This window comes from Cyprinodon variegatus, unplaced genomic scaffold (genome assembly GCF_000732505.1).
Source record: "Cyprinodon variegatus isolate N-32 unplaced genomic scaffold, C_variegatus-1.0 Scaffold716, whole genome shotgun sequence".
NCBI classification, from domain to species: Eukaryota; Metazoa; Chordata; class Actinopteri; order Cyprinodontiformes; family Cyprinodontidae; genus Cyprinodon; species Cyprinodon variegatus.
In genome coordinates, this window is record NW_015151169.1 from 270,387 (window position 1) to 291,826 (window position 21,440).

The window sequence follows — 21,440 nt, forward strand, 5'->3', positions numbered from 1 at the left end:
AAAGCGGGGACTAAGATGATGTGGAAGAGGACGCCAGGGCGGCAGAAGCTTGGTTTGGTGTAGAAGGCTTCCAGCCGTACATGTTTGAGCCATTTCCTCGCAACGCTGCAAGTTCTGTTAGCTCTACGCCTGCCGAAGACACAGACGTCCATCCCCGTGAACACTGGGACGCAACGCAATGGGAAAGGAAATGATTTTAATTTCTTATTTCTACTGCTGTGTATATTAGCTCCGACATATGAATCAAGATGCTATGACCGAAAAAATTTGATTGAAAGATGATTGTTGATAGAGTTGAAACATCCAGGACCCTTTGAGCAATTTTACCTGGCCTTGGATTTGACTCTCCAGCCAGTGGCAGCGGTTCTGAGTTTCCCTGAGCGTTTGGGAAACGGCCCTCAGCTGACCTGCTACAGCAGCTTTCTCCTCCAACACCTGCTGCAGCTGCAGAGAGGAAGATGGGGATGAAGAGGAGTGAACAGAATATCCAGCATAGGTTTAATATCAGCTGTAATCCTCCTCCAGAGGAGCTGAACTGTTTCATACCTTGGTGTTGAGTTGCTGGAAGTACTGGTCCCGTTGCTGGATGTCATAAACGCAGCGCTGCAGGTCGCTGTAAAGCTGCATCTTCTCAGCCTCTAACCGACTCACTGTGTCCTGCTGATTACTCTGACCGGCCAGCACAGCTTGTTCTTTCTGCATGGATGGAAACAACTAGATTATAGAAACTTACATCAAGATTTAAAAAACATTTTTTTTCTTTATTCATATTTTGGGAATTTCAGTCAGGCTAAAATGTGTCCTGAAACAACAGAAGACTACGGATCAAAAAGACTTGAAAAAAGTCTGAATATTTTAAAGGAAGAAATAAAAATAGAGAAAAGAAAGCACTCAGAAACAGATAAAAGTTTAAAAATGTTATAAAAGCAGCTTACTTTAATGGCCAGAGGTTCCTTCCTCTCAGCTTCAGATCTAGACAGAAAATAAATGTATTCTTAATATGAGGAACTGGATCAAAACATGTCACACATGAGTCAGTAAAAAACAAAAAGGCCCCGTCAGTGGAAAAGGTGTTTAGAGACAAGTGCAAAGGGTTAACAGAAAAGTTTTTACTTAAAGCCACACCGCACACTTTGTGACCTAAAGAATTGATGCATATGAGTTATTTTAAATGATTCCTCAGGCCAATATACAGCGCTTGAAACTATCAATGCTACAACAGGGCTACGCTCTTGAAATACAGACTAATTAGGATGGGAGAAGACGCACCATCATTGACTGCACCATTAGAATGTATAAATTTACGGCCACAGGCTCTTATATTGTCATGGAGCTAAGGCTTTTGCTCTACTGTTTTTCCGCTATTCCGTCTGATTGAATGATCTCTAAAGTGAGATAATGTGTTGTGAATTGGCACTATAGAAAAACAATTGTATAGAATTAAATGACGATCTAATTTAGATCAGCTAACTAATGTAAAAAAAGCCAAGTTTTATACCAGCTAAGGTATAAAACTGGATTTTCTTGCATGTTCAGTAGAGCTGTTACCTCAGATCTGCTGAGTTTTCCAGGAAGCTGCCGACTTCACTGCGAGCAGTTTGGTGGACCTCATCCGTTTTTGTTCTCATCTGTGGTAGAAAATAAGCTGTTAATAATATTCTATGCAGTTTTGGAGAAACAGATTTATAGCTAAATACAAAATTAAATACAAAAAAGAAACTAAGCAATTCAAAGCACTTATTAAAACAATCCATACAGGAAAACAGTCAACCATCTGACATGCAGCAAGTTGCTAAACTGAAACGAGCAAATCAACAGAAAACCAACTGCTTGGAAGCTGATTTTTCTATTGATTTTCAACACAAAATATAGAGAAAAATTAACAAAAGAAAAAACAGTTAATCAGAGGAAAACCGAAAGCTAATCACCTAAAAAAACCCAAACAACCAATCAACAAAACGACAGTCGGCCCAAATAATCTACAGATACAAGTGATAAATAAGAGGAAAATTAACAGCCAATCAACGGAAAGCCAACAGCCAACTAAAAGAAAACCAACAGCCATTAGTAGCCAATCAACAGAAAACCAACAGCTATCAACAGCCAACTAAAAGAAAACCAAAAGCCAACAAAAAGAAAACCAAAAGCCAACAAAAAGAAAACCAACAGCCAATCAAAACTAACCAAGTAGTCAACCAACATCTTATCAACAGACTTCTCGCAGTCAGCCAGCAGCCAAACAGTATCAAGTTGAAGGCTCCACTTACCAGTCCATCATTTTCATCTTCAAGGGCTCTGACGATTTTTTCTTTTTCCATCTTCCGGGTATGAACCACCTCTGGACCGGACCCTGGCTTTGATTCAGCCACTCTTTTGGCTCCGGCCAGCTCTTCCATCAGCCTGTCACGATCATCCTGCAGACTTGCCATGGATCTGGAGAATGCGGACAGCTGTCTGCTGTAGGCGTTGTTTTCAAGAACCGCCTTTTTCAGCTCTCGTTCCTTCTCGGACAGGCCCTTCGAGAGTTCATCCAACAACTTGCTCAGTTCTCCATGTGCATCTTTGCTCTCCATAGCTTTTAATTTGAGAATGAGAACGTCTCTCTCTTTAGCAAATCCAGCCAGGTCAGAAGATGCGTCCTGCAGACTGCGCTCAACCTTATTTAAGGCCACTTGACTCTGTCGGAGTTCTTCGTCGTACCTGTTCCTGAGAGTCTTGAAGTCCTCGATCAGCTGATCTCGGTCGTTCTGCAGAGCAGCCATGGCTTTGCACAGAGATTCATTCTGAGCCTTCAGGTCTTTGCTTTGGGATTTTTCTTCTGTAAGCTGCTGCTCCAGATCAAGAAGTTCTTTGGAGATTTCAGCTACTCTTTGATCTGCCGTCTCACGCTCATTTCTCATCAGTTCCACCTCCCGCTCAAAGGCGTCCAGCTCGTTGTTATATTTGTCCTCAGCTTCAGTAAGCCTTTTCTCCGTCTCACTTTCCAACTGTTGCATTTTGCTTTTCAGCTCATCGAATATTAACTTCTGGGAGAGTAGCTTCTGCTGGAGGTCGTTGCATTCAGACGCCTTGGCTGCCACTGCATCCTGTAAATTGGTGATTACTCTCCCCTCATTGGTTGTCCCTCTTTCAGCTTCCAATTTGGAAACTTTACCCTTAAGTTCATCATTCTCCACTTTAAGTGCAGTACTTTCTTCTTCTTTATCTTGCAGTTCAAGCTGAGAGTCTCTGAGCTGCTTTTCGGTAGCAGCTGTTTGGATTTCTAGATTTTTGATCACGTCCTGCTGTTTCTGAAGCAGAACCTTCACTTGGTTGTCTTTGAGTGACAGCACCTGATTTAAATCCTCTCTGTAGCGCACCAGTTGAGCCCTCAGCATGGCGTTCTCCGAGTTTAGATCATCCATCTGATGTAGCAGCTTTCTGATTTCATGCTTAAAGCCTTTCCTTGCAATGCCCTCACCATTGAGGGAGCCTTCTGTATCTTTCAAGCCCAGCTGACTCTTTGCCTCCAGTAGTCTGTTTTCGGACATCAGTCGATCACATTCACTCTGTAAGGAAACCATTGAGTTCTTGAAGGACTCGATCTTGGACTCCATCTGTTCCTTTTCTTGAACCGATCGACTCACTTGAATTTCCAGACTTTTGACCTTAGTTTGCAGTGCTCTCATCTCTTTGTCTAGCTTCTCCCGTTGATAGCGCGAAGACGTGAGCCTGTCCTCGTAAACGGACGCCTGGCTGCGATAATTAGCCTGGAGTTGCTCCAGATAGCCGGACATCTGGCCATCTTTGCAGGAAAGCAGGGAGGAGATCTCTGCATCTTTGCCCTGAAGGAGAGTCTTCAGTTGGAGGGAAATGCCCTGCTGCTTCTCAAAGTCTGCTTGACTTTTGTCCCGTTCGGCCTGTAAACTTTGCAGCTGAGCTTCTGTGTCGGCGTTTAGCTTCTCCAGCTGCTCTAGGCGAGGCAGCAGCTGGGACAGCTCATCTTCTCTGTCAGCGAGCCGTTGGGTCAGACCGTTTTTCTCTTGCTTTAAGTTTTCCACTTGCCCGGCCAGCTCCTTCACTTGAAGAGTCACAAGCTCCGAATTCTCACTCAGTTCAGCGTTGGTTGCGCTTATGATGAACATCTGTCGCTGATGAGCAGCAGCAGCAACCGAATACTCATTCAGTGTCCTTTCCAATCTGACTTTAGCCACTTGAAGTTCATTCAGCTCCTTCTCTTTCCTCCGGAGTTCCTCCAGGGTCCTTGTGATGGTCGAGCCTTGTTCCAGCAGCTGGTTGTCTTTCTGATGAAGGCTCTTCTGGTATAAATCATCCCAAAGTTTGGAGGTCTCAGCTCCATGTGGAGTGGATGTCAAAGCAGAAAGCTTAGCTTCACTGGTCTCAGCCGCTCTCCTCAGAGTGTTTATCTGGAGATCTTTAGAGTCCAGCTCCTTGAGAAGTTCATCCAGTCGTTCTCTTTCTTTCTCCCTGACATTCTTCAGCTCGCCCAGTTGTTGTTGTAGCCGATTCTGTCTCCTTGTTTCTTCTGTGTTTTGGGATGATTTGCTTTCCTCCATCTCTTTAACATGCTTTGATATCTGAACAGCCAGCTGGTCCCTTTCAGACTCAACACTTGTGATCTTTTTCTCTGCCTCCTGGTGGAGTTTTCTGATCTCTACCACCTCTGATTCAAGGCGCACGCTTTTCTCCCCAGATGCCGACATCTTCTCTGAGTTCTTCTTCAGCTCCTTCTCCAAATGTTCACAAGTTGACTGCAAGCTCTTTAGAGAGCTTTCCAGATCTAAAATCACTTCTTGGTATCTGATGCAGTTCTGCTGGAGCTGATTTATCTCCTGATGCTTTTCTTTTAGCAGCTCTTGCAGTTCTTTCTTCACGTTCTTGGAGCCGTCACTCCCCCTCTGGGCAGTCTTGAGTTTTTCCTCAAACTCTCGAACTAGCTTGAGCTGCTCCTGTTCTTTTTCCCGCCGGATCTGGTCGCCCATCTCCCTGCTCGCTGCGAGCTGAGTGCTCAGCTGAGCGTTCTGAGTTTGCAGGTCGCTTACGGATTCCGTCAGCTCATCGATTCTTTGTGAATTCTTCAGGATCACCGTTTCCAGGTACTCGTTTTCATTTTTCACTTGGTCTGAAATCTCCTGGGTGTTCTCGAGCTCCTCCTGCAGAAGTGACTTGTCGTCCTCCAGGATTCTCACCTTCTCGCTCAGACTGATTGCCTCTTGGCTGTGCCTGTCGATGATGTCCCTGAGCTCTTTAATCTGCTCGTCTTTCTTTGCCAACTCCAGCTCCAGCTCTTTCTGAACTGCTTTCAGTCTTTCAGATAGATCGGTCTTCTCCTTCTGTAACAGATTGCTTACTTCCAGCTGTGCGCTCAGTTCTGTTTTTTGTGCTTCGATCTGAGCCGTCAGTGAATTATTCAAACTGAGAGCTTCATCTAATTTTGACTGCATGTTGTTTAGATTTGTGTTGGACTCAAAGAGCTTCTCCTCAAAAGAACAAGTCGCTGCTTCAAGTCTATCTGCCAGGCAGATGTTTTCCGCATGAATCTCTGCGAGTTTCTCTCTCCGTTCGGAAAGTTCGGCCTCCAGCTGCTGGTTTTTGTCTCTCAGTTCGCCCTCTGTGATTTTATGGCTTCTGTCAAGCTCTGAGATTTGTTTTAGAAGGTTCTGATTCTCTTCCTCCAGCTTCTCAATCTTCTGGCGTTTCTCTTTAGAAAATTTCTGCATCCTCTCTTTAATGCTCACGTTTTCCTCCTGCGCCTCCCGGGCTTTATTTTCAAGGACCTCCTTTTGGGTCTCCTCTTCATGCATTCTTCTCAGGACCTCCTGCCGCTCTCTCTTGGCTCCCTCCAACAGTTCCCTCATCTTGTCCATTTCTCTGCTCACGTTTTCATAGGCTTGTAGCAGAGATTCGTACTCTTGCTTCAGCTCGGCGTGCTTTGACTTCCACTTTGAGAGCTCCTCGGTTTGGGAGTCCTTGAGCGACTCGAGCTGGCAGGAGAAGGCCTGTTTCTGCTGCGTGATGCTTTCAATGGTTAGCTTCAAACTGTCGCAGGCTGCAGAGAGGCTGTGGTTGTCATTCAGGATGCGATCCGCCTGTGCGGCCAGAGCATCCCGCTCTTTCATGGCAGATAAGGCAGAACCTTCCAGCTCCACATTCTGTTGGTTCACCTTGGACAGGGATGCTTTCAGGTCCAGGAACTGTGCTTCCTTAGCTTCCTGATTAGCAGACAACTTTTCAAGTTCTTCCTTCAGTGAAGCGTTTTCCTTCATGAGATCTTTCCTGGACACTAAAGCTGCTTGAAGTTTCCTGGCTAAAAGTTTGGCTTGGTTATCCAGATCCTTCATCTTGGTGTTATCGTCATGAGATTTCTGAAACCCCTCAGCTTCGGTTCTCATCTTTTCCACGGTGAGCTCATGCATTTTAATTTGTTGCTGTAACTGAAGCTCCAACGAAGCAATAAGTTGATCTTTTTCAGAAACTTGAGCCTGGAAAGCTGACAGAGTTTCGTCTTTCTCCTTCAATTTCCCTTCAAAGGTTTCCAAACCACTGCCAGGAGAATTAAGATGGTCTTTATTACCCTCATCTTCCTCCTCTGGAAGCTGCTCCTTTCCTTTCTGCTCCTTTAGTGAGGCCATCTCATCTCTGAGCACACTGATGCATCTATCAAAGTTTTCTTTTTCCTGCTTCAACAAATTCAGTTCTTCCTTGAGTTGGATGAAATTTAGCTTGGCATTTTCAGCTTCTTCTTTCAGAACATTTTTTTCTTGCTCAGTTTCCATTAACGTTTTTTGGACGGTTAAATACTCTGAAGATTTTTGTGAAACCGCTTCATCGAGTTCTGCTCTCAGCTGACTGCTTTGCTCTAAAGCGGCGTCTCTTTCCTTCATCAACATGTGAAGTTTTTCCTCGTTTGCACGCCTTTCTTCTCTGAGCTGGGCTTCTAAGTTCACACTTTTCTCTGCTAACACCTGCTGCTCCTGTTGGCTAACTTGACATCTCTCCACCTCACGGGTTTTCTGTTCTAGTTCTGCCTGGGCTTTCTCCAGGTTATCTTGCACAATCTGCAAAGTGGATTTTAAAGCAGCTTCTCTTTCCTCCATGCTCTCATATCTGGACCTGACAGCTTCCAGCTCTGTTTGCAGAGACGCCTCGATGTCTTGCATGGATCTATTCTTCTCCTCGACAAGCTGCCTTAAGGAGTTCATGTCATCTTGATACGAAGCAGAGGTTTTATGCAGCTTCTCCAGCTCATCCGTTTGCAGCCGGTGTCGCTCTAAGAGAACCTCATGCTCTTCCTTCAGCTCAGATAGTTCTTGAGTCAGTTTCTTCTCGTTTTCTTGAGCTTTCTTTAGCGTTTCTTTGCGTGCCAGCAGGGCAGCCTGAGCTTTTTTCTGCATAGCTAATTTTTCTAACTTCGTCTGCTCCAGCTCCTTCTCTAGATCTGCAGTGTGGGAGGAAGACTTGTCCTTCAGCTCATCGTTGCAGGCCTTCATTTCATTTTGAAGCTCTTCTAGTCTCTGTCTCAAATGGTTCCTGTCTTGTTTGAAGTCTTCCGCTCTGGACTGAAGCACCTCAATCTCGGAGGTTTTCTCACCGACTTTTTGTAAAGTCTCACACAAGCGTGCCTCTTTTTCCATCAACATATTCTGTAAGGTTTGCTGTTCAGACTTTAATTGCTCTGCAGTTCTTTCACTCTCTGCCTTAAGAACAGAAATCTGTTCTTCATATGTTTGTTTCATTTCATCCAACTTTTCCTGCAAAACAAACATTTTATTCTTCTCTCCTTCTTCCTGTTGCCGCTTGTAGTCTTCCATCTTTTTCAGCAGATCTTTTCTTACGACCAGAGCGGCCTGCAGCTTCTTCTTCAGAGCCTCCTTCTCTTTGCGCAGATCCTCGGCTTCCTTTGCGAGCTGAAGCTTCTCCGAGTTCTCTTTTTGAAAGCTTGAGAGCCGTTCCTGTAGCTGCAAAGACATCTCTGTCTGAGCGTGCTCCATGTTCTCCAGCTGTGCTGAGAGGGAACCAACTTCCTCAACCAGCTTCAGCCTCTCGTTTGAGGCAGACTCGATAACCTGAGCGATGGAGGCGTCTTTATCCTTCAACTGCTGACTCAGAGAAGAGAGCAGCTCCTTCTGCTGCCTGATCTGGAGGCTCAGGCAGCCGATCTGCTCATCTCTTGCTCTCAGCAACGATGTGTGTTTCTGTACTTCTGCATTAAGCTGAGCCTGGATGTTCTCTAGAGTTTCCTTTTCTTCTTCGTCGTTGCTCCTTTCTTTCTGCAGCTGTGCAGAAGATTCTGCCACGTCCATTTTTAAGGCACTGATCTCAGCATGATGGCTCTCTTCTACCTGCTTTATTAATTCTTGTAAAGTCGACTTTTCTTCATTTACTTCAGCGGATCCACCTGATGAATCTCTTTCAGCGTCAGCTCTTGTAACAATTCTCCGTAGCTCAACTTTAGCAGCTGCTAAAGAGCGCTGCAAGCACCGGTTCTCATCCTCCTTTTCCTGGACGGATGCTAACAGCCCCTCCAGCTGGACTCTGGACTCTAAGGCCTCCAGCTCTTTGGCGCTCAGCTGCTCAGAGCTTTGCATGACTGCAGCCAAAGCCTCTGCTAGTTTCTCCTGCAAACTGTCCAAGTCCTCTTTCAAAGCATTAACTTTAACATCTTTAGATCTCATTTCATTTTGGAGCCTTTCTAACTGTTCTGCCAGCTGAATCTTGTCCTGCTTCTCCCTGTCCAGCAGCGACAGCCACTCTCTCTCTGAATCCTGCAGAATCTGCTCTACTTTTTGTACGTTTTGTTTTAACTCAGACACCTCTCTATCTTTGGCACTAACCTGGGCTTGAAGGCTCTCCATCTCCAACATCTTTTGCTGCAGCTCCTGATGACGGTTCTGCTCCAGCTCCTCCTTCTCTGCCTGGACTTTTCCAACTTCTCCCTGCAGCCTGCGGTGCTCCTCCTTGGCCAGGCGCAGCTCCTCGCTCAGACTCCTGTTGTTCTCTTCCAATCTTTGAACCTGGGAGAGCAGCTGTTGGGCCTGAGCGCCGTACTGGTTGTTTATGGCGTGAAGAGCCATTTCTCTCTGCTCCAGGTTCTCGGTCAGCGCGCTCATCTGTCCCGCCACCTGAAGATGTTGGGATTTTAGTCGTTCTATTTCGACCGTCAGCTGATTTACTCTGACTTGATGCGATTCTAAAGCTTTTTCTTTTTCTTGGGACAGGCTGGAGTTCAGAGCTTCGCTTCTGTCCAGTTTGTCCCTGATTTCAGACACCTGGTTTCTCAGGGTTTCTATGGTGCCCTTTGAAACCTCGTGTTCTCTGCCGGATTCATCTAGCTGTCTTCTAAGGTTGGACACCTCCTCCGTCCTTTCAGAGAGGCTCTTTCTTACATCCTGGAGCTCTTCTAGGTTCACAGCGTATTTCTCCTGCAGGTTGCTGAAAGCGCTCTGGGTCTCCTCAGCAGATCTTTTCAGGGTTTCAGACTCAGCGGACAGCAGCTCGATCTGACTCTGCAGCTGAGACGCCATCTCCGTGCTCTCCATGAACTGAGATTTGAAGAGCGAGGCTTCGTCCGCTCTCCTCTGAGCTTCCACCACAGCCTTGGATTGCTCCAGGAGAGCAGCCTCCTTTTCTTCCACAGCCTTGCGGAGACGTTCCGCCTCCGAGGCCTGGACCTGCATGGAGCTGCTGAGCTTAGAGAGGGATTCCTCCAGGTGTGAAACCCTTTCTTTGAGGGTCTCGCACTCGGATTCTTTGGCCTGCAGATGGGAGCTGAGATTTTCCACGGCGGCAGAAGAATGAGTCTGATACTCCAGGCTGGAAAGCTCCTTTTTCTCCAAGGCGGTTTTTAATACGCTGGACTCTGAGGTCAGACTCTGAACCTGAGCTCTGAGTTCGGCAGCCGTATCCTCCAGCTCTGAAAGCTGTTTTTGTAACTCTGCGTTGTGATCTTTGCTCTGCTTCAGCTGCTCGTCCTGCTCAGCTATCCGACTGTTGATCTGCTGGATGCAAGCTTCCAGTTCTCCCAGCTTCTCCTCCTTCTCCTGCAGGGTCAACTTCATCTCCTCTGTCTGTGAGCGTCCGTCTCTGAGCTGGTTGTCTCTGTCAGAGATTTCCTCTCTCAGGCTGCTGATGAGCAGCTGTGATGCAGACAGCTCGCTCACCGTTTTCTGGAGCTCAGTCTTCAGCCTGCCGTTCTGGTCAGTCAGGGCCTGGATGTTGTCTCTAAGGTCGGTCAGCTCAGTCTTGCTCTGCAGCTCCTCCTGCAGCAGCTGTTGATTCTCTGCAGAGAGTTTCTGCACCGAAGCTTTTAAGGTTGAAATCTCGGCCTCCATCTCTGCAGCGCTCTCGTTCATGGCGCCAAGCTCAGTGCTGAGTGAAAAAACTGACTGGTTTCGATTCTGCAGCTCGTCTTTCTGACTCTGGAACTCCCGCGTGATTTCGTCCAACGCCAGCTGCTTCTGCTCCAGATGCTGTTTGACCTCAGAGGTTTCTCTCCTGAGCGACTCTACTTCTTCTTGCAGCATGGCTTTCTGGTTCAGCATGACGTCTTTCTCCATCAGCGCCGACTTCAGGACGGCTCCCTGTTCCTGAAGCATGGATACGGTGTCCTGAAGCTGCAGCAGCTGGTTCTGCTGAGCTTCCAGCTGTGATCTCTGCTCACTGACCGTGTCCTCCAGGTGCTTCAGCTGATCAACCTGTTCCTGTAAACTCTGAAGGACGTCTTCCTTCTCCTGGAGTGTTTTGGACAGGAGAGCGCATTGGTTAGTCTTCTCCAGCAGACCTGCAGAGCTTGATTGCTCGCTTTCTTTCAGGATCTTGGTCAGCTCCTCCTTCTCCTTGGTCAGAGTGCCGATTATTGTCTGACTGTCTGCGATCTGGTTCTGCAGGCTGGAGGTTTTCTCCTCCAGGGAATTTTTCTCAGCTGTTAGATCAGAAACAGATCTTATGTTTTTTTCTAACTCCTCTTGTAATCTTTGATTGTTGTCCGTCAGACCAGCGATCTCAGCCGCCATCTTGGAGTTCTGCTCAGCAGAAGCTTCTAGCTTTTCTGTCAGCTCAGAGGCGGCCTGTCTCTGCAGGTGAAGCTCCTTTTCTTTGGCTTCACAAGCAGCCTGAAGGCTCTGCTTTTCCTCGGTGAGCGCCTGGAGACTGGAGTTTAATGCATCCAGCTCAGTTCTCCTCGCCTCAGCCTCCGACTCCAATTTTCTGGTGTTTTCTTCGAAGACGTGGATTTGCTGGCTCAGAGACTTAACAGCTTCGTTTCTTTCGTTCAGTTGGTCTTTGTGAGTTTGACACACGTCTTCCTGCTCTTTGAGTCGTCGCCTCGACTCGCAGAGCTCTTCGTTCAGGGATCGGGTTTCAGCTCTCAGTCGGGATCCTTCGTTTTTCTCCATTTGGATTTCAGTCTGTAGTTTGGAGCTTTCTTCTTCTCTCTGTTTCAGCATCGTGTCTTTCTCCATCAGCGCCGACCTCAGGCTGGATTCTTGTTCTCGGAGCAGAGCCACTGTCTCTTCGAGCTCCGTCTGCAGATTTTGCTGCGTTTTAATTCTTTCCTGAAGCTCAGCGGCGGCCCGCTCCTTTCCCTCCACCTCCAGCTTCATCCGGTTGACCTCCTCCTCCTTTTCCCTGAGTACCTGCAGCAGGCGGCTGCATTCGTTTGTTTTTTCCAGCAGGATCTCTGAGTTGGAGTGCGTGCTTTGCTCGATAACTCTGTTTAAATCCTCCTTCTCTCTTTGCAGCCCCTGGATGATTGCGTTACTCTCTGACAGCTGCGTCTCCATTGCGGATACTTTGGTTTGCAGAGAATCTCTCTCTGCTGTAACGTCAGAAAGGCTTTTGATGTGTTCGTTTACTTCCAGCTGGAGCTTGTGTCTCTGTTCGGTGACAGACTGAACCTGCTCCTCCAGACTGCCGTTAAGTTGCAGAGCAGACGCGAGGCGTTCATGGAGCTCGTCTGTTTGACACTTCTGAAGCTCCAACTCTTCATTCAGACCTTTGAGTCTGACCTCCAGCTCCTGCTTTTGGGTTTCTGTGTCATTTAGGGCCTTCTGTAGTCCAGAGATGCTCTCAGATCTGTTTTTAAGCTCAATGTTCAGCCTCTCCTTCTCAGAGACGAATGTCTTCCTTTCATCTTCCACCTGTTTATCTGTCGCCCTTATTTGGTCTTCCAGAGATCCTATGGCTTCCAGTTTCTGTTTAATCCGCTCCTCGCTCTCCTCTAACTTAGCAGCCAACTCCTGAACTTGGTTGTCGTATTTTTCCACCTGAGCTAAAAGTTTGTTTTGCTCTTCTTTAAAGGATTTGAGCTCCCGTTGGTGCATCTGTTCCTTATCCTCTAGTTCCTGCTGTAGCTTTTCTCCCATGGCGGTTTTGCCCTGAAGCTGCAGGATCCTCTCCTCTGACTCCTGGAGCTTTTGTGCTGAGAGCGTGAGCTGCTCCTTCAGGGAGGAGATGTGAGTTTCACATTCAGAAAGATGATTTCTGTGACCTGAGGTCTGTTTCTGGATCTCCCCTCGAAGTTCCTGGATGGTTTTCTTATCGTCGTCGACCTGCTTCAGCAGGCGCTTCACCTCGGCCGCTGCGGACTCTCCTTCCTCCTTGGTTCTCTGCAGCTCCGTCTCGGCATCCTTCAGCTTCTCGACCAGCTCTGTGATTTTGCCGTTCAGGCTTTGCTGGTCGGAGTTCTGCGAGTCTCTGATGACAGCAGCCTCCCGCTGCGCCTTGCTCAGAGCGTTCTCCAGCTGGATCAGGCTCTCCTCTTTCAGTTTGATCTCCTGCTTGAGAACGCCCACCTGCTCGGCGTACTCTGCCATGTTTCCAGCCATGCTGGATATCTCTCTGTCCTTTTCCAACAGAACATCCTTCAGACCATCTATTTCCCGCTCGCGGCTCTGGAGGTCGTGGATGAGCTGAGCACGCTCCTCCAAGTGGGCGCTGTTTAGCTTGTCCAGCTCCTCACCCGTCTGATCCAGCTCCGTTTGCAGCGTTTCTATGGTGACCTCTTGTTTCTGTGCCTAAAGATAAAGAGAAGGGGAAAAAAAAAATCAGTTTTCACCATTTCTAAGGCTGCAGCTAACGACTGGTTTGCAAATCGATTAATTATTTTTTCAATTAACCGATTAATACTCAGATAGCCAAATGTTCCTTTAAGAAGACTTTTTGCAAAGTTAAACCAGCTGAAACTAAAACTTTTCCACTTGAGGAGTTCTGGATAGATCAGATTGACAAACAAAAAGATTCTTATCTTAATGTTTATATATTTTTTACAATCTTACTTTAATTACTGCTCTAAGTGGATTGCTCTGTCATACCTTGACGATTTAGCCAAGGTATGCCAAGGTACGAAACATTTGGCAAAGCACTTCCATACTAGCCTCGTGAGACCATCCTGATTAGCGAGCTTTCAAGGCTTCACTTTGGAAAATTTGGAGCCGTTCACCAAACGAACGTCCAATCAGCGTTGGCTTTGAGGCGGGTTGAGGTGTGACGCAACGAGAAGCGCGACAGTTCAGTCTAAAGAACATGGCGGCTTCAGCCGATGAAACTAGCGTTAGTGTGGCTATCGAGCAAGTTTTATCGGAATTACAGAATATTTCTTCACTGATAGAAGAGCAAAACACTGCTCTGGAGGCTTTTCTCAGAGGAAAAGATGTTTTTGCTCTTCTCCCGACTGGTTTCGGCAAGAGTTTGATCTATCAATTGGCTACTCTTCGTCGTCGCTCTGTTAGTACGTCATATGCTTCGTTGATCTGATTGGTTTATTTGGCCCGTCTATCACCAACATAGGCCAATCAGCTAACCAGTATTTTCGCCCCTTCCCAAAATTTCTTTAACAGAAAGTTTCCAGATGGATATGCAGAGCAAATCCATCTGGCGGAGTCAGGTTACTTCCATACATGGGAAGTTATGAGTAAGTTTTGTATATGTTATGACTGTGCTGAAGCACGCTGGCACACGTCGACATACATCAAGAAATTTTGAGCATTCTAAAAATTTCCCAACAGCCATAAGTTAAAGGTAAATTATCTGATAATTGACATATGTTAAAGTTGGGGAAACTTAACAACCCTAGCAGTACTCATAAGTTGTGGATCTAGTTTATTCCACACCTATGAGTAACTTGTGCTTAACTTATCAAGAACTTCTCTCCAATGTATATATCAACTTGCCTGACATGTTGCAGACAACGTGTTTCTAACTTCCAGCTACTGTATAACGGCATATTGGCAACGTTTTGGTATAAAGGAGGTTCACAGGAGAAAACCATTAGTTGTCCTCCAGACTTCATCCCCATTATAGGGTGAGAGAGAAGGTGAGTGTGATGGATCCTCCCTGCGTTCACGGCCACAACCAACAAACTTCCTGGCAGACAAGACCCTGAATGCAAACCTTCTTTCCTTCTTTTATTTATTTATTTTATGGGCATTACACTGCTGTGTGTTAGGCATAATTTAGGCTGTCATTGGACATACGCTCTGTACTCGTTATGAATACTCTATGTATAAGCCCAAAATTAAAAAAAATACATAGAAAGTTCAGCACATGCCGACGTTTTAGGAGATTCTGGTACAACGGCATATGCTGGCTGAATCTGCAAGGTGTGACAGTTCCATCAGTTAAAGGCATGTTTTACAGGCTCTGCTCCAGTAAACAATTAATCGATTTTGCTAAATTAATTGATAATTATTTTAATCCTATTAATTGTTTTAGTTCTGTTTCGTTGTATCATTTTAGGGAATCATACAAAGCCAGTGAAAAAACAGCAAATATTGGCAAAATGATCCATGAATATCCCTCAAATAAATGTATCTATTGGGAAAGAGTTAAAATTCCTGTGATTGATAAGATGATCTGTGTGTCAGAACTACTTATTCCCTATTTTTCCACCCATTTTGGATGAGATCAACCATTAATTACCTGTTATTAGCAGTTATCTATCCCACAGAATGGCTCCAGGCTGCGCCTCCTCTACCTTTTGGTAGATTTCTTATGGATGATAACACCGCTCCTTCTACGTCTAAAAGTTTCTGTTTCTATGTACCTACTTTAAACTTTCTATCTACTTTATTTACAGCCTACCTTCTTTAAAAATAACTGCGTTTTAAAGCTTTACTTCAAGTGAATTAAACATATTTCAGTCACATGGATTTAATGTGGCGCTTAAAAAAAAAAAAAAAAAAAACTAATTTTACAGGATATGAGATTTTTTTGGGAGGGGTTAAAAGATATGAGCGACATTCCGATCAACTTTTTATTGATTTTTAATTTTTTTTAGTGTAGATGAAGAACTACTGAAATTATGTTCAGATTACACATACATAGATTCATTGACTCTGCAGTTAAAAGAGGAATTACCCTTAAGGATTAGGATTCATTCAGTGATAACGACCTACTGAGCCTACTGGCACAATCTGAAGCCATTCTATGGGACTGATAGCCACTAATAACGGCCATTTAATGATAATAACATCTGAGGTGGCTGGCTTTCCAAACATAATAGTAAACTAAGCATTGAAATGGGAAAAACAGGAAAATATTCCAGTCCAGTAAAGCAGGGGTATGAATCTTCAGTGAAACCAGCTCCTTGTTAACCTGACTCCGCCAGATGGATTTGCTCCGCATATCCATCTGGAAACCTTCCGTTTAAGTAATTTTGGGAAGGGGCGAAAATACTGGTTAGCTGATTGGCCTATGTTGGTGATAGACGGGCCAAATAAACCAATCAGATCAACGAAGCATATGACGTACTAACAGAGCGACGACGAAGAGGAGCCAATTGATAGATCAAACTCTTGCCGAAACCAGTCGGGAGAAGAGCAAAAAAATCTTTTCCTCTGAGAAAAGCCTCCAGAGCAAAAACTTGCTCGATAGCCACGCTAACGCTAGTTTCATCGGCTGAAGCCGCCATGTTCTTTAGACTGAACTGTCGCGCTTCTCGTTGTGTCACACCTCAACCCGCCTCAAAGCCAACGCTGATTGGACGTTCGTTTGGTGAACGGCCCCAAATTTTCTTTAACAGAGAGTCTCCAGACTGATCTGCGAGTGAAACCTTGAAAGCTCGCGAGATCAGGATGGTCTCACGAGGCTAGCTCCTCGTGTCACTTTATCAATATTTACAGGCAGAGAAGTGAATAAAAAGTTAAAATTAGTTGGAAATGAGACAAATGAGTTTATCCTCCAGCTTAAAGCATCTCCATAGCAACCAATGGCTTCTCTCCACAGTCCATCTGGTTGTCTGGGACGACTTATCACAAAACACAGAGAAACAAACTATTATGAAGAAGAAAAAAAAACACAGTGGAGGACTTATGATGCTGTGGGCTTGTTTCTCCTCTAATTTTCCCTGGAAAACTTATAAACTATTTGAAGCTAGAGACTGGATGATTAATGGATTTAAAAAAGGCTGAAAGCAGGACACATTAACTTTCTGACTGCAGCCCTTTAGGCAAGGCATTAAGGTTAACGTGAATTTGCTGCCACACAGAAAGGAAGAGAGAGTTGCAGCCAGAGTACAGAGCACATATAGGCACTTCCTCCATGTCAGTGGAGTGTGGAAACAAGAGCATTAGAGGCCTGGAAAAAACAAGGAAACACTGCAGCCAAATGTGTGTATGTCTGGGGGAGTAAAAAACGAAATCAAATCGCAATTTAGGATGAAATAAAACTAAAAATAGATTTTAAAGTATAAGCTGGAAATGTGGGATTCCTGCTAGGAAACAAAAAAAACGCATCTTTGGTCTTCTAGGAGGATTACCCAAACCAGAAGACCCCAAATCCCTCTTCCTTTATAGCTTTCTCAATCTCCAGAACAAACTCCTGCAGATCAACCTGTGAGTTGAGCTGCAGAGAGAAGTTAATCTACATACAGTAGATGGTCAAAGAAGATGGCTCTATCTCTAGGCTCTAGCTCTGAGATGTTAGAGGAGACCAAGTTTCCAGAGTACCATCTGAATAGATTAACCTTTTTTCAGGATTTCCAGGTTTGAAATGATGCAGCTGCAAACTTTGAACAGGTCTGTATGAGGGGAGCCTAATGTACAAGTTTGATGGACCCACCTTCTCCTTCAGCACACTCTGCTTCTGCAGCAGATCTGCAGCCTCTGTTCTCAGCTCAGAGCATTGCTTCTCTGCACTGCTGCACCTCTTGGTCACGGCTTCCAGCTGTAAGAGGAGATGCAAACATGAATGTTGAAAGCTGAGGAGCATGGCTTCCTGAAAGGACAGAGAAGCTGCAGCTCTTACGCTGTGCTCGGTCTGAAGGAGCTTGTCGCAAAGCTCTTTGATCTGGATCTCCTTCTGGCTCAGCGTTTCTCTCAGGCTGCTGATGAGCTCCAGTTTTTCTGAGGTTTGGGCCAAAGTGTTCTCCTTCTCAATGAGGGAGCTTTCCAGGCTCTCCTGAGTGTCCGTCAGCCTGCAGAGGAAAGAAGAAAAACACATGAAATGGAGTAAAGAACCTAACGGTAAAAACTAATAAAGTAAATATTGTTGTGAAACATAATCTGATTTTAGTTCATTTTAGCAGCATTAGGAATAATTAAAATGAAAACATTCATATATGTCATAGCTTTTTCTCTCATTTAAACTACAAAGCAGAGAAAATGTATCCATCCATTTTATGCTGTATGGAAAGCAGTTATATTATTTTATGGCAGGAAGTTGAGACGTTGGCAGCATCTTACCCTCTGAGCTGCTCATTGAGGCTGTTAACCAGCAGCTGATGCTTCTCAGCCTCTCTGCTCTGCTGACTTCGTACGCTGGCCAGCTGGCTCTGCAGCTTCTCCGTCTCATTCTGCGGTGATGGAAAAATGGGAGAAACCATGATGTTAAGAATAACCACTGGATCATGACGACAGCAGTATATCTGTTCTTGGTTAGTGGATAAAAATGTTTGTGTTTACAAAGGAAGGAGAACTGGTTTTATAATTTAAACAATTAAAGCCACACAACAAAAGCTATTTCGGAATATTTCTCACTTAATGCCGCAGATTATGACAAACACTTGGAATAACGGTGTGAATTGATCTGAAATATTTTAGCTGGTGCTCTCATGTGAACGGAAATTCAGCTAAAAGTTGAAGTAAACTAAAGTAGAATAAAAACAGACGGCACAGAAAGGGACAGGATGACGTGAAGGTCAAGCAGTCTCACTTATCAACAGTATTTTATATTAATACTTATTCTGCCTTTAAAAATTGTCACCCCACTTGAAACTTTTCACATTAACACCATTAACTTTATGTATTTTGATGGGATTTTATGTGACAGACCAAAACAAAGAAAAAAATTAACTGCAGAGAACATAGTTCAAAGTTTCCACAGTTTTGAGAAGTTAATTTAATTGTCATAACTTAAAATAATCTTCTTCAGATGTTTTATGGAGGTTCAAGAAAAAATCTAAAAAAAGAAAACCTAAACCTAACTTAAAGCCGCCGGTTTATCCCGTCAACTGAGGGCTGAACCTAACCCTAACATTGGTGGGTGAGAATTTTAAAACTAAGGTCTGTGGGTTTAATACCACTTTTTAAATTATTTTGGGGACTTCTAGTCTGTTTTTTTCACACTGTAATAATAGCAGCATCCCGCTCCAGTTACGCGTTACACTTGAAAGTTTTTGAAAAGTAAAATCTAAAACCTTTGAGTAGCATCTGTTTTCACCTCCACTTCATATTTAGAGCCCAAAAATGCTAAAACAACGAGTGTCCCCTAATGATAAAATAGAGTCCAGCTACAGCAGGTTGTTATGCTCTCGCTTCTTAAACAGGTCAGCCAATCACGTTGCAGTTTTATGTGTTAAGGCAGGACATAAAGCTGTGATGAAAGCAAGAGCGGCAGAGCCGGGGGCCACACCACAATCGACACGGCAGTGGCGGAGATCGGTGTAGCTTCTGTGATCACATCCATCTTTCATCGTTTAAGAAAGGAACAGTAGGAACATAAAAGAATAAGTTGTTGGTCTTTTTCATAGCGTCTGTTGCTCTTTCATTTGTGATGATTGGCTGTAGCCACACATTGGTGTCATTTCCCCCAATCAGCTCGCAGGGTTTTTGCTGAACATCCTTCCTTTCCCCAAAGGGATTTGATGGGAGCAGACCAAAGCTGCAGCTAACGATTATTTTGCAAATCAATGAATCCGTCGATTATTTTTTTCCAATAAGCTGATTAATAATCACACAGCGAAAGGTTCCCTAAAGAAGACTTTTTACGAAATTAAACCGGGTGAAACTCAAACGTTTCCACCTGAGGAGTTCTGGATAGAGCAGATTGACAGGAGAAATTATTTTAAATGCAAAATATTTATACATTTTCTTACAATCTTGGTATAATTACTGCTCTAAGTGTGTCGGTCTGTCAGCTAAAGGCATGTTTTACAGTCTCTATATTCCAGTTAATGAATTGCTTACGTAATTAGTTGACGATTATTTCAATAATTGTTTAATCTGATTGTTTCAGACCTAGGTGGCAGAACTTGAAATAAATAAATAATTAAAAATAAACCAAAGTGCTTCACATTATGAACCTGGCTTTACAGATCACTGAATCTCTAGCCGCAGTTAAATATATTCAACATTTAGTAAACCAGGAAGTTCTGCTCATCCTTCCTTTACTATTAATGCTTCTCTATGTTGGTGCATCACATTGAATCCCAGTAAAACACACTGGGAGCCTCTGTAGAGTATAGTTATATTTATTCCACCCACAGTGAATCATAAAACACGTTAACCTGAAAAGAAACAGACTCAAAGAGAGTTTGAAATCTATGATAAAAGAGAAGCAGGTCCTGCAGAGAACAACAAGTAGGGATGAAATTGGCTCATTTCCACCTCGTGTCCCTTTACCAGTAAGCATAATTTGATTTAGGACACCGAGTGACTTCGCCCTGCAGCAGAACGCTGTGCTTTGAACGCACTTCCAGGGTTAACCAAGCACGCCAACCACACCGTTAGCCACCACCGCCTTCAGCGCACACAAACATGAGCGACCCAACACACCTGAGAGACCCAACATGGCTGCTCTTCTTCATCTACATCAAACGTCACCTGTGTTAGAAGGGTTTACGGGGAAAACATGCAGTTCACTCATCATTTCACCAGGTCATCCATCAGTGGGAGAAGGTACTCGCTTGTTAGAGGTAAGCGGCACGGAGCCGGGGGCGGGCGCGTACCTGTAGGGTTTCTATCCGGGCCTGCAGCTGGAGACGGTCCTCCAGGTCCTGGCAGCGCTCCTCCAGGCTCAAGATCTGCTCCTGCAGCTGGTTCCTTTCCAGTTCCAGCTCCTCCACCACTGAGCGCAGGCCGCCTGGAATCACCGGAAGACACGGTTAGAGCGGGAGACGTGATGAGACATAAAGCAAATAAACACGGTCCAGAAACAGCTGCAACTAACATATCTAAATAAATATTGAGGAAGAAAAATTTGGAAAAACAACATCATAAATGTGTCAAAAAATAGTTATATTAAATAGTCAAAAAACTATTAAAAAGCTTAAAATAAAAAAGTTTTTCATAAATCAATAAACTCTATAAAAACTTGTTTTGCAAATGCATTAATTTGTTAATTATTTTTTCGTTTAATCGATAAATAATAAGATAGCCAAAGGTTCCTTAAAGAAGATTTTTTTTTACTAAATTAAACCAGGTGAAACTAAAACTATATATATATATATATATATATATATATATATATTTTTTTTTTTTTTTTTTTTTTTTTTTTACAATCTCAGTATAATTCCTGCTCTAAAACTAAAGGCATGTTGTAGTCTCTATACTCCAGTTAATTATTTATCAAATACTACATTAGTTGATGATTATTTAAATAATAGTTTAATCTGATTCATTGTTACAGCCCTAATACAAATATTACTAAAAGTATTGTTTTTCTTCTTAAAAACATGCATCCACATGCATGCAGAAACATTTTTTTCTCCATCCAGTCATAATTGAACACTTCCATTTCCGAATCCTAACATCTGGAATATAAACATAATGAGAAAATCGTATTTTCGTCAGAAAGAAAAATATGTTTAACTGAATAATTACATTAGCTTTGTATTAAAAACTGTGAAAATATACGGTGGCCCTGAAGTGCAAACTGCAACTACAAATCTAAAAGCGCAACTACATTAAGGAAATCACAACCAGATAAAGCAAAGCGCAACTACATTAAGGAAAACAGAATTATATTAACCTACCGGAAAAGGTAGGTACCAGTTGGAAACATGAGACATCGCTGATTGGACGACGGCGCCATTTGAACCTTGAACCGGAAGTTGCATCGTCTGAACAGTCCAGTTTCTTTTAAGTGTGTCTTCAGTGTACGCAAACTAACTGAAATTTCGTGATTAGTCTTGAGCATATCCAGTATCACCTTTGTCCTGATTCAAAATATTCCTGGATAACGGCAGCTATGTTTGGGGCGCCGACAATATCCATGTTTTCAAAAGC

General features: G+C 44.1%; 1 protein-coding gene across 2 annotated transcripts in view; it reads right to left on the bottom strand.

Moving 5' to 3' along the window:
* The window catches only part of LOC107097716 (golgin subfamily B member 1-like), a 48,414-nt gene that overhangs the window by 3,497 nt on the left and 23,477 nt on the right, over positions 1–21,440 (bottom strand). For both annotated transcript variants that reach the window (XM_015394975.1, XM_015394974.1), the window contains exons 17-25: positions 20,162–20,295; positions 17,679–17,788; positions 17,242–17,410; positions 17,056–17,160; positions 2,268–13,013; positions 1,549–1,628; positions 936–972; positions 547–696; positions 328–444 (exon numbers count right to left, since the gene is read on the bottom strand). In XM_015394975.1, coding sequence (XP_015250461.1) covers positions 328–444; positions 547–696; positions 936–972; positions 1,549–1,628; positions 2,268–13,013; positions 17,056–17,160; positions 17,242–17,410; positions 17,679–17,788; positions 20,162–20,295 — 11,648 coding nt within the window. The remainder of the gene's footprint in view (positions 1–327; positions 445–546; positions 697–935; positions 973–1,548; positions 1,629–2,267; positions 13,014–17,055; positions 17,161–17,241; positions 17,411–17,678; positions 17,789–20,161; positions 20,296–21,440) is intronic.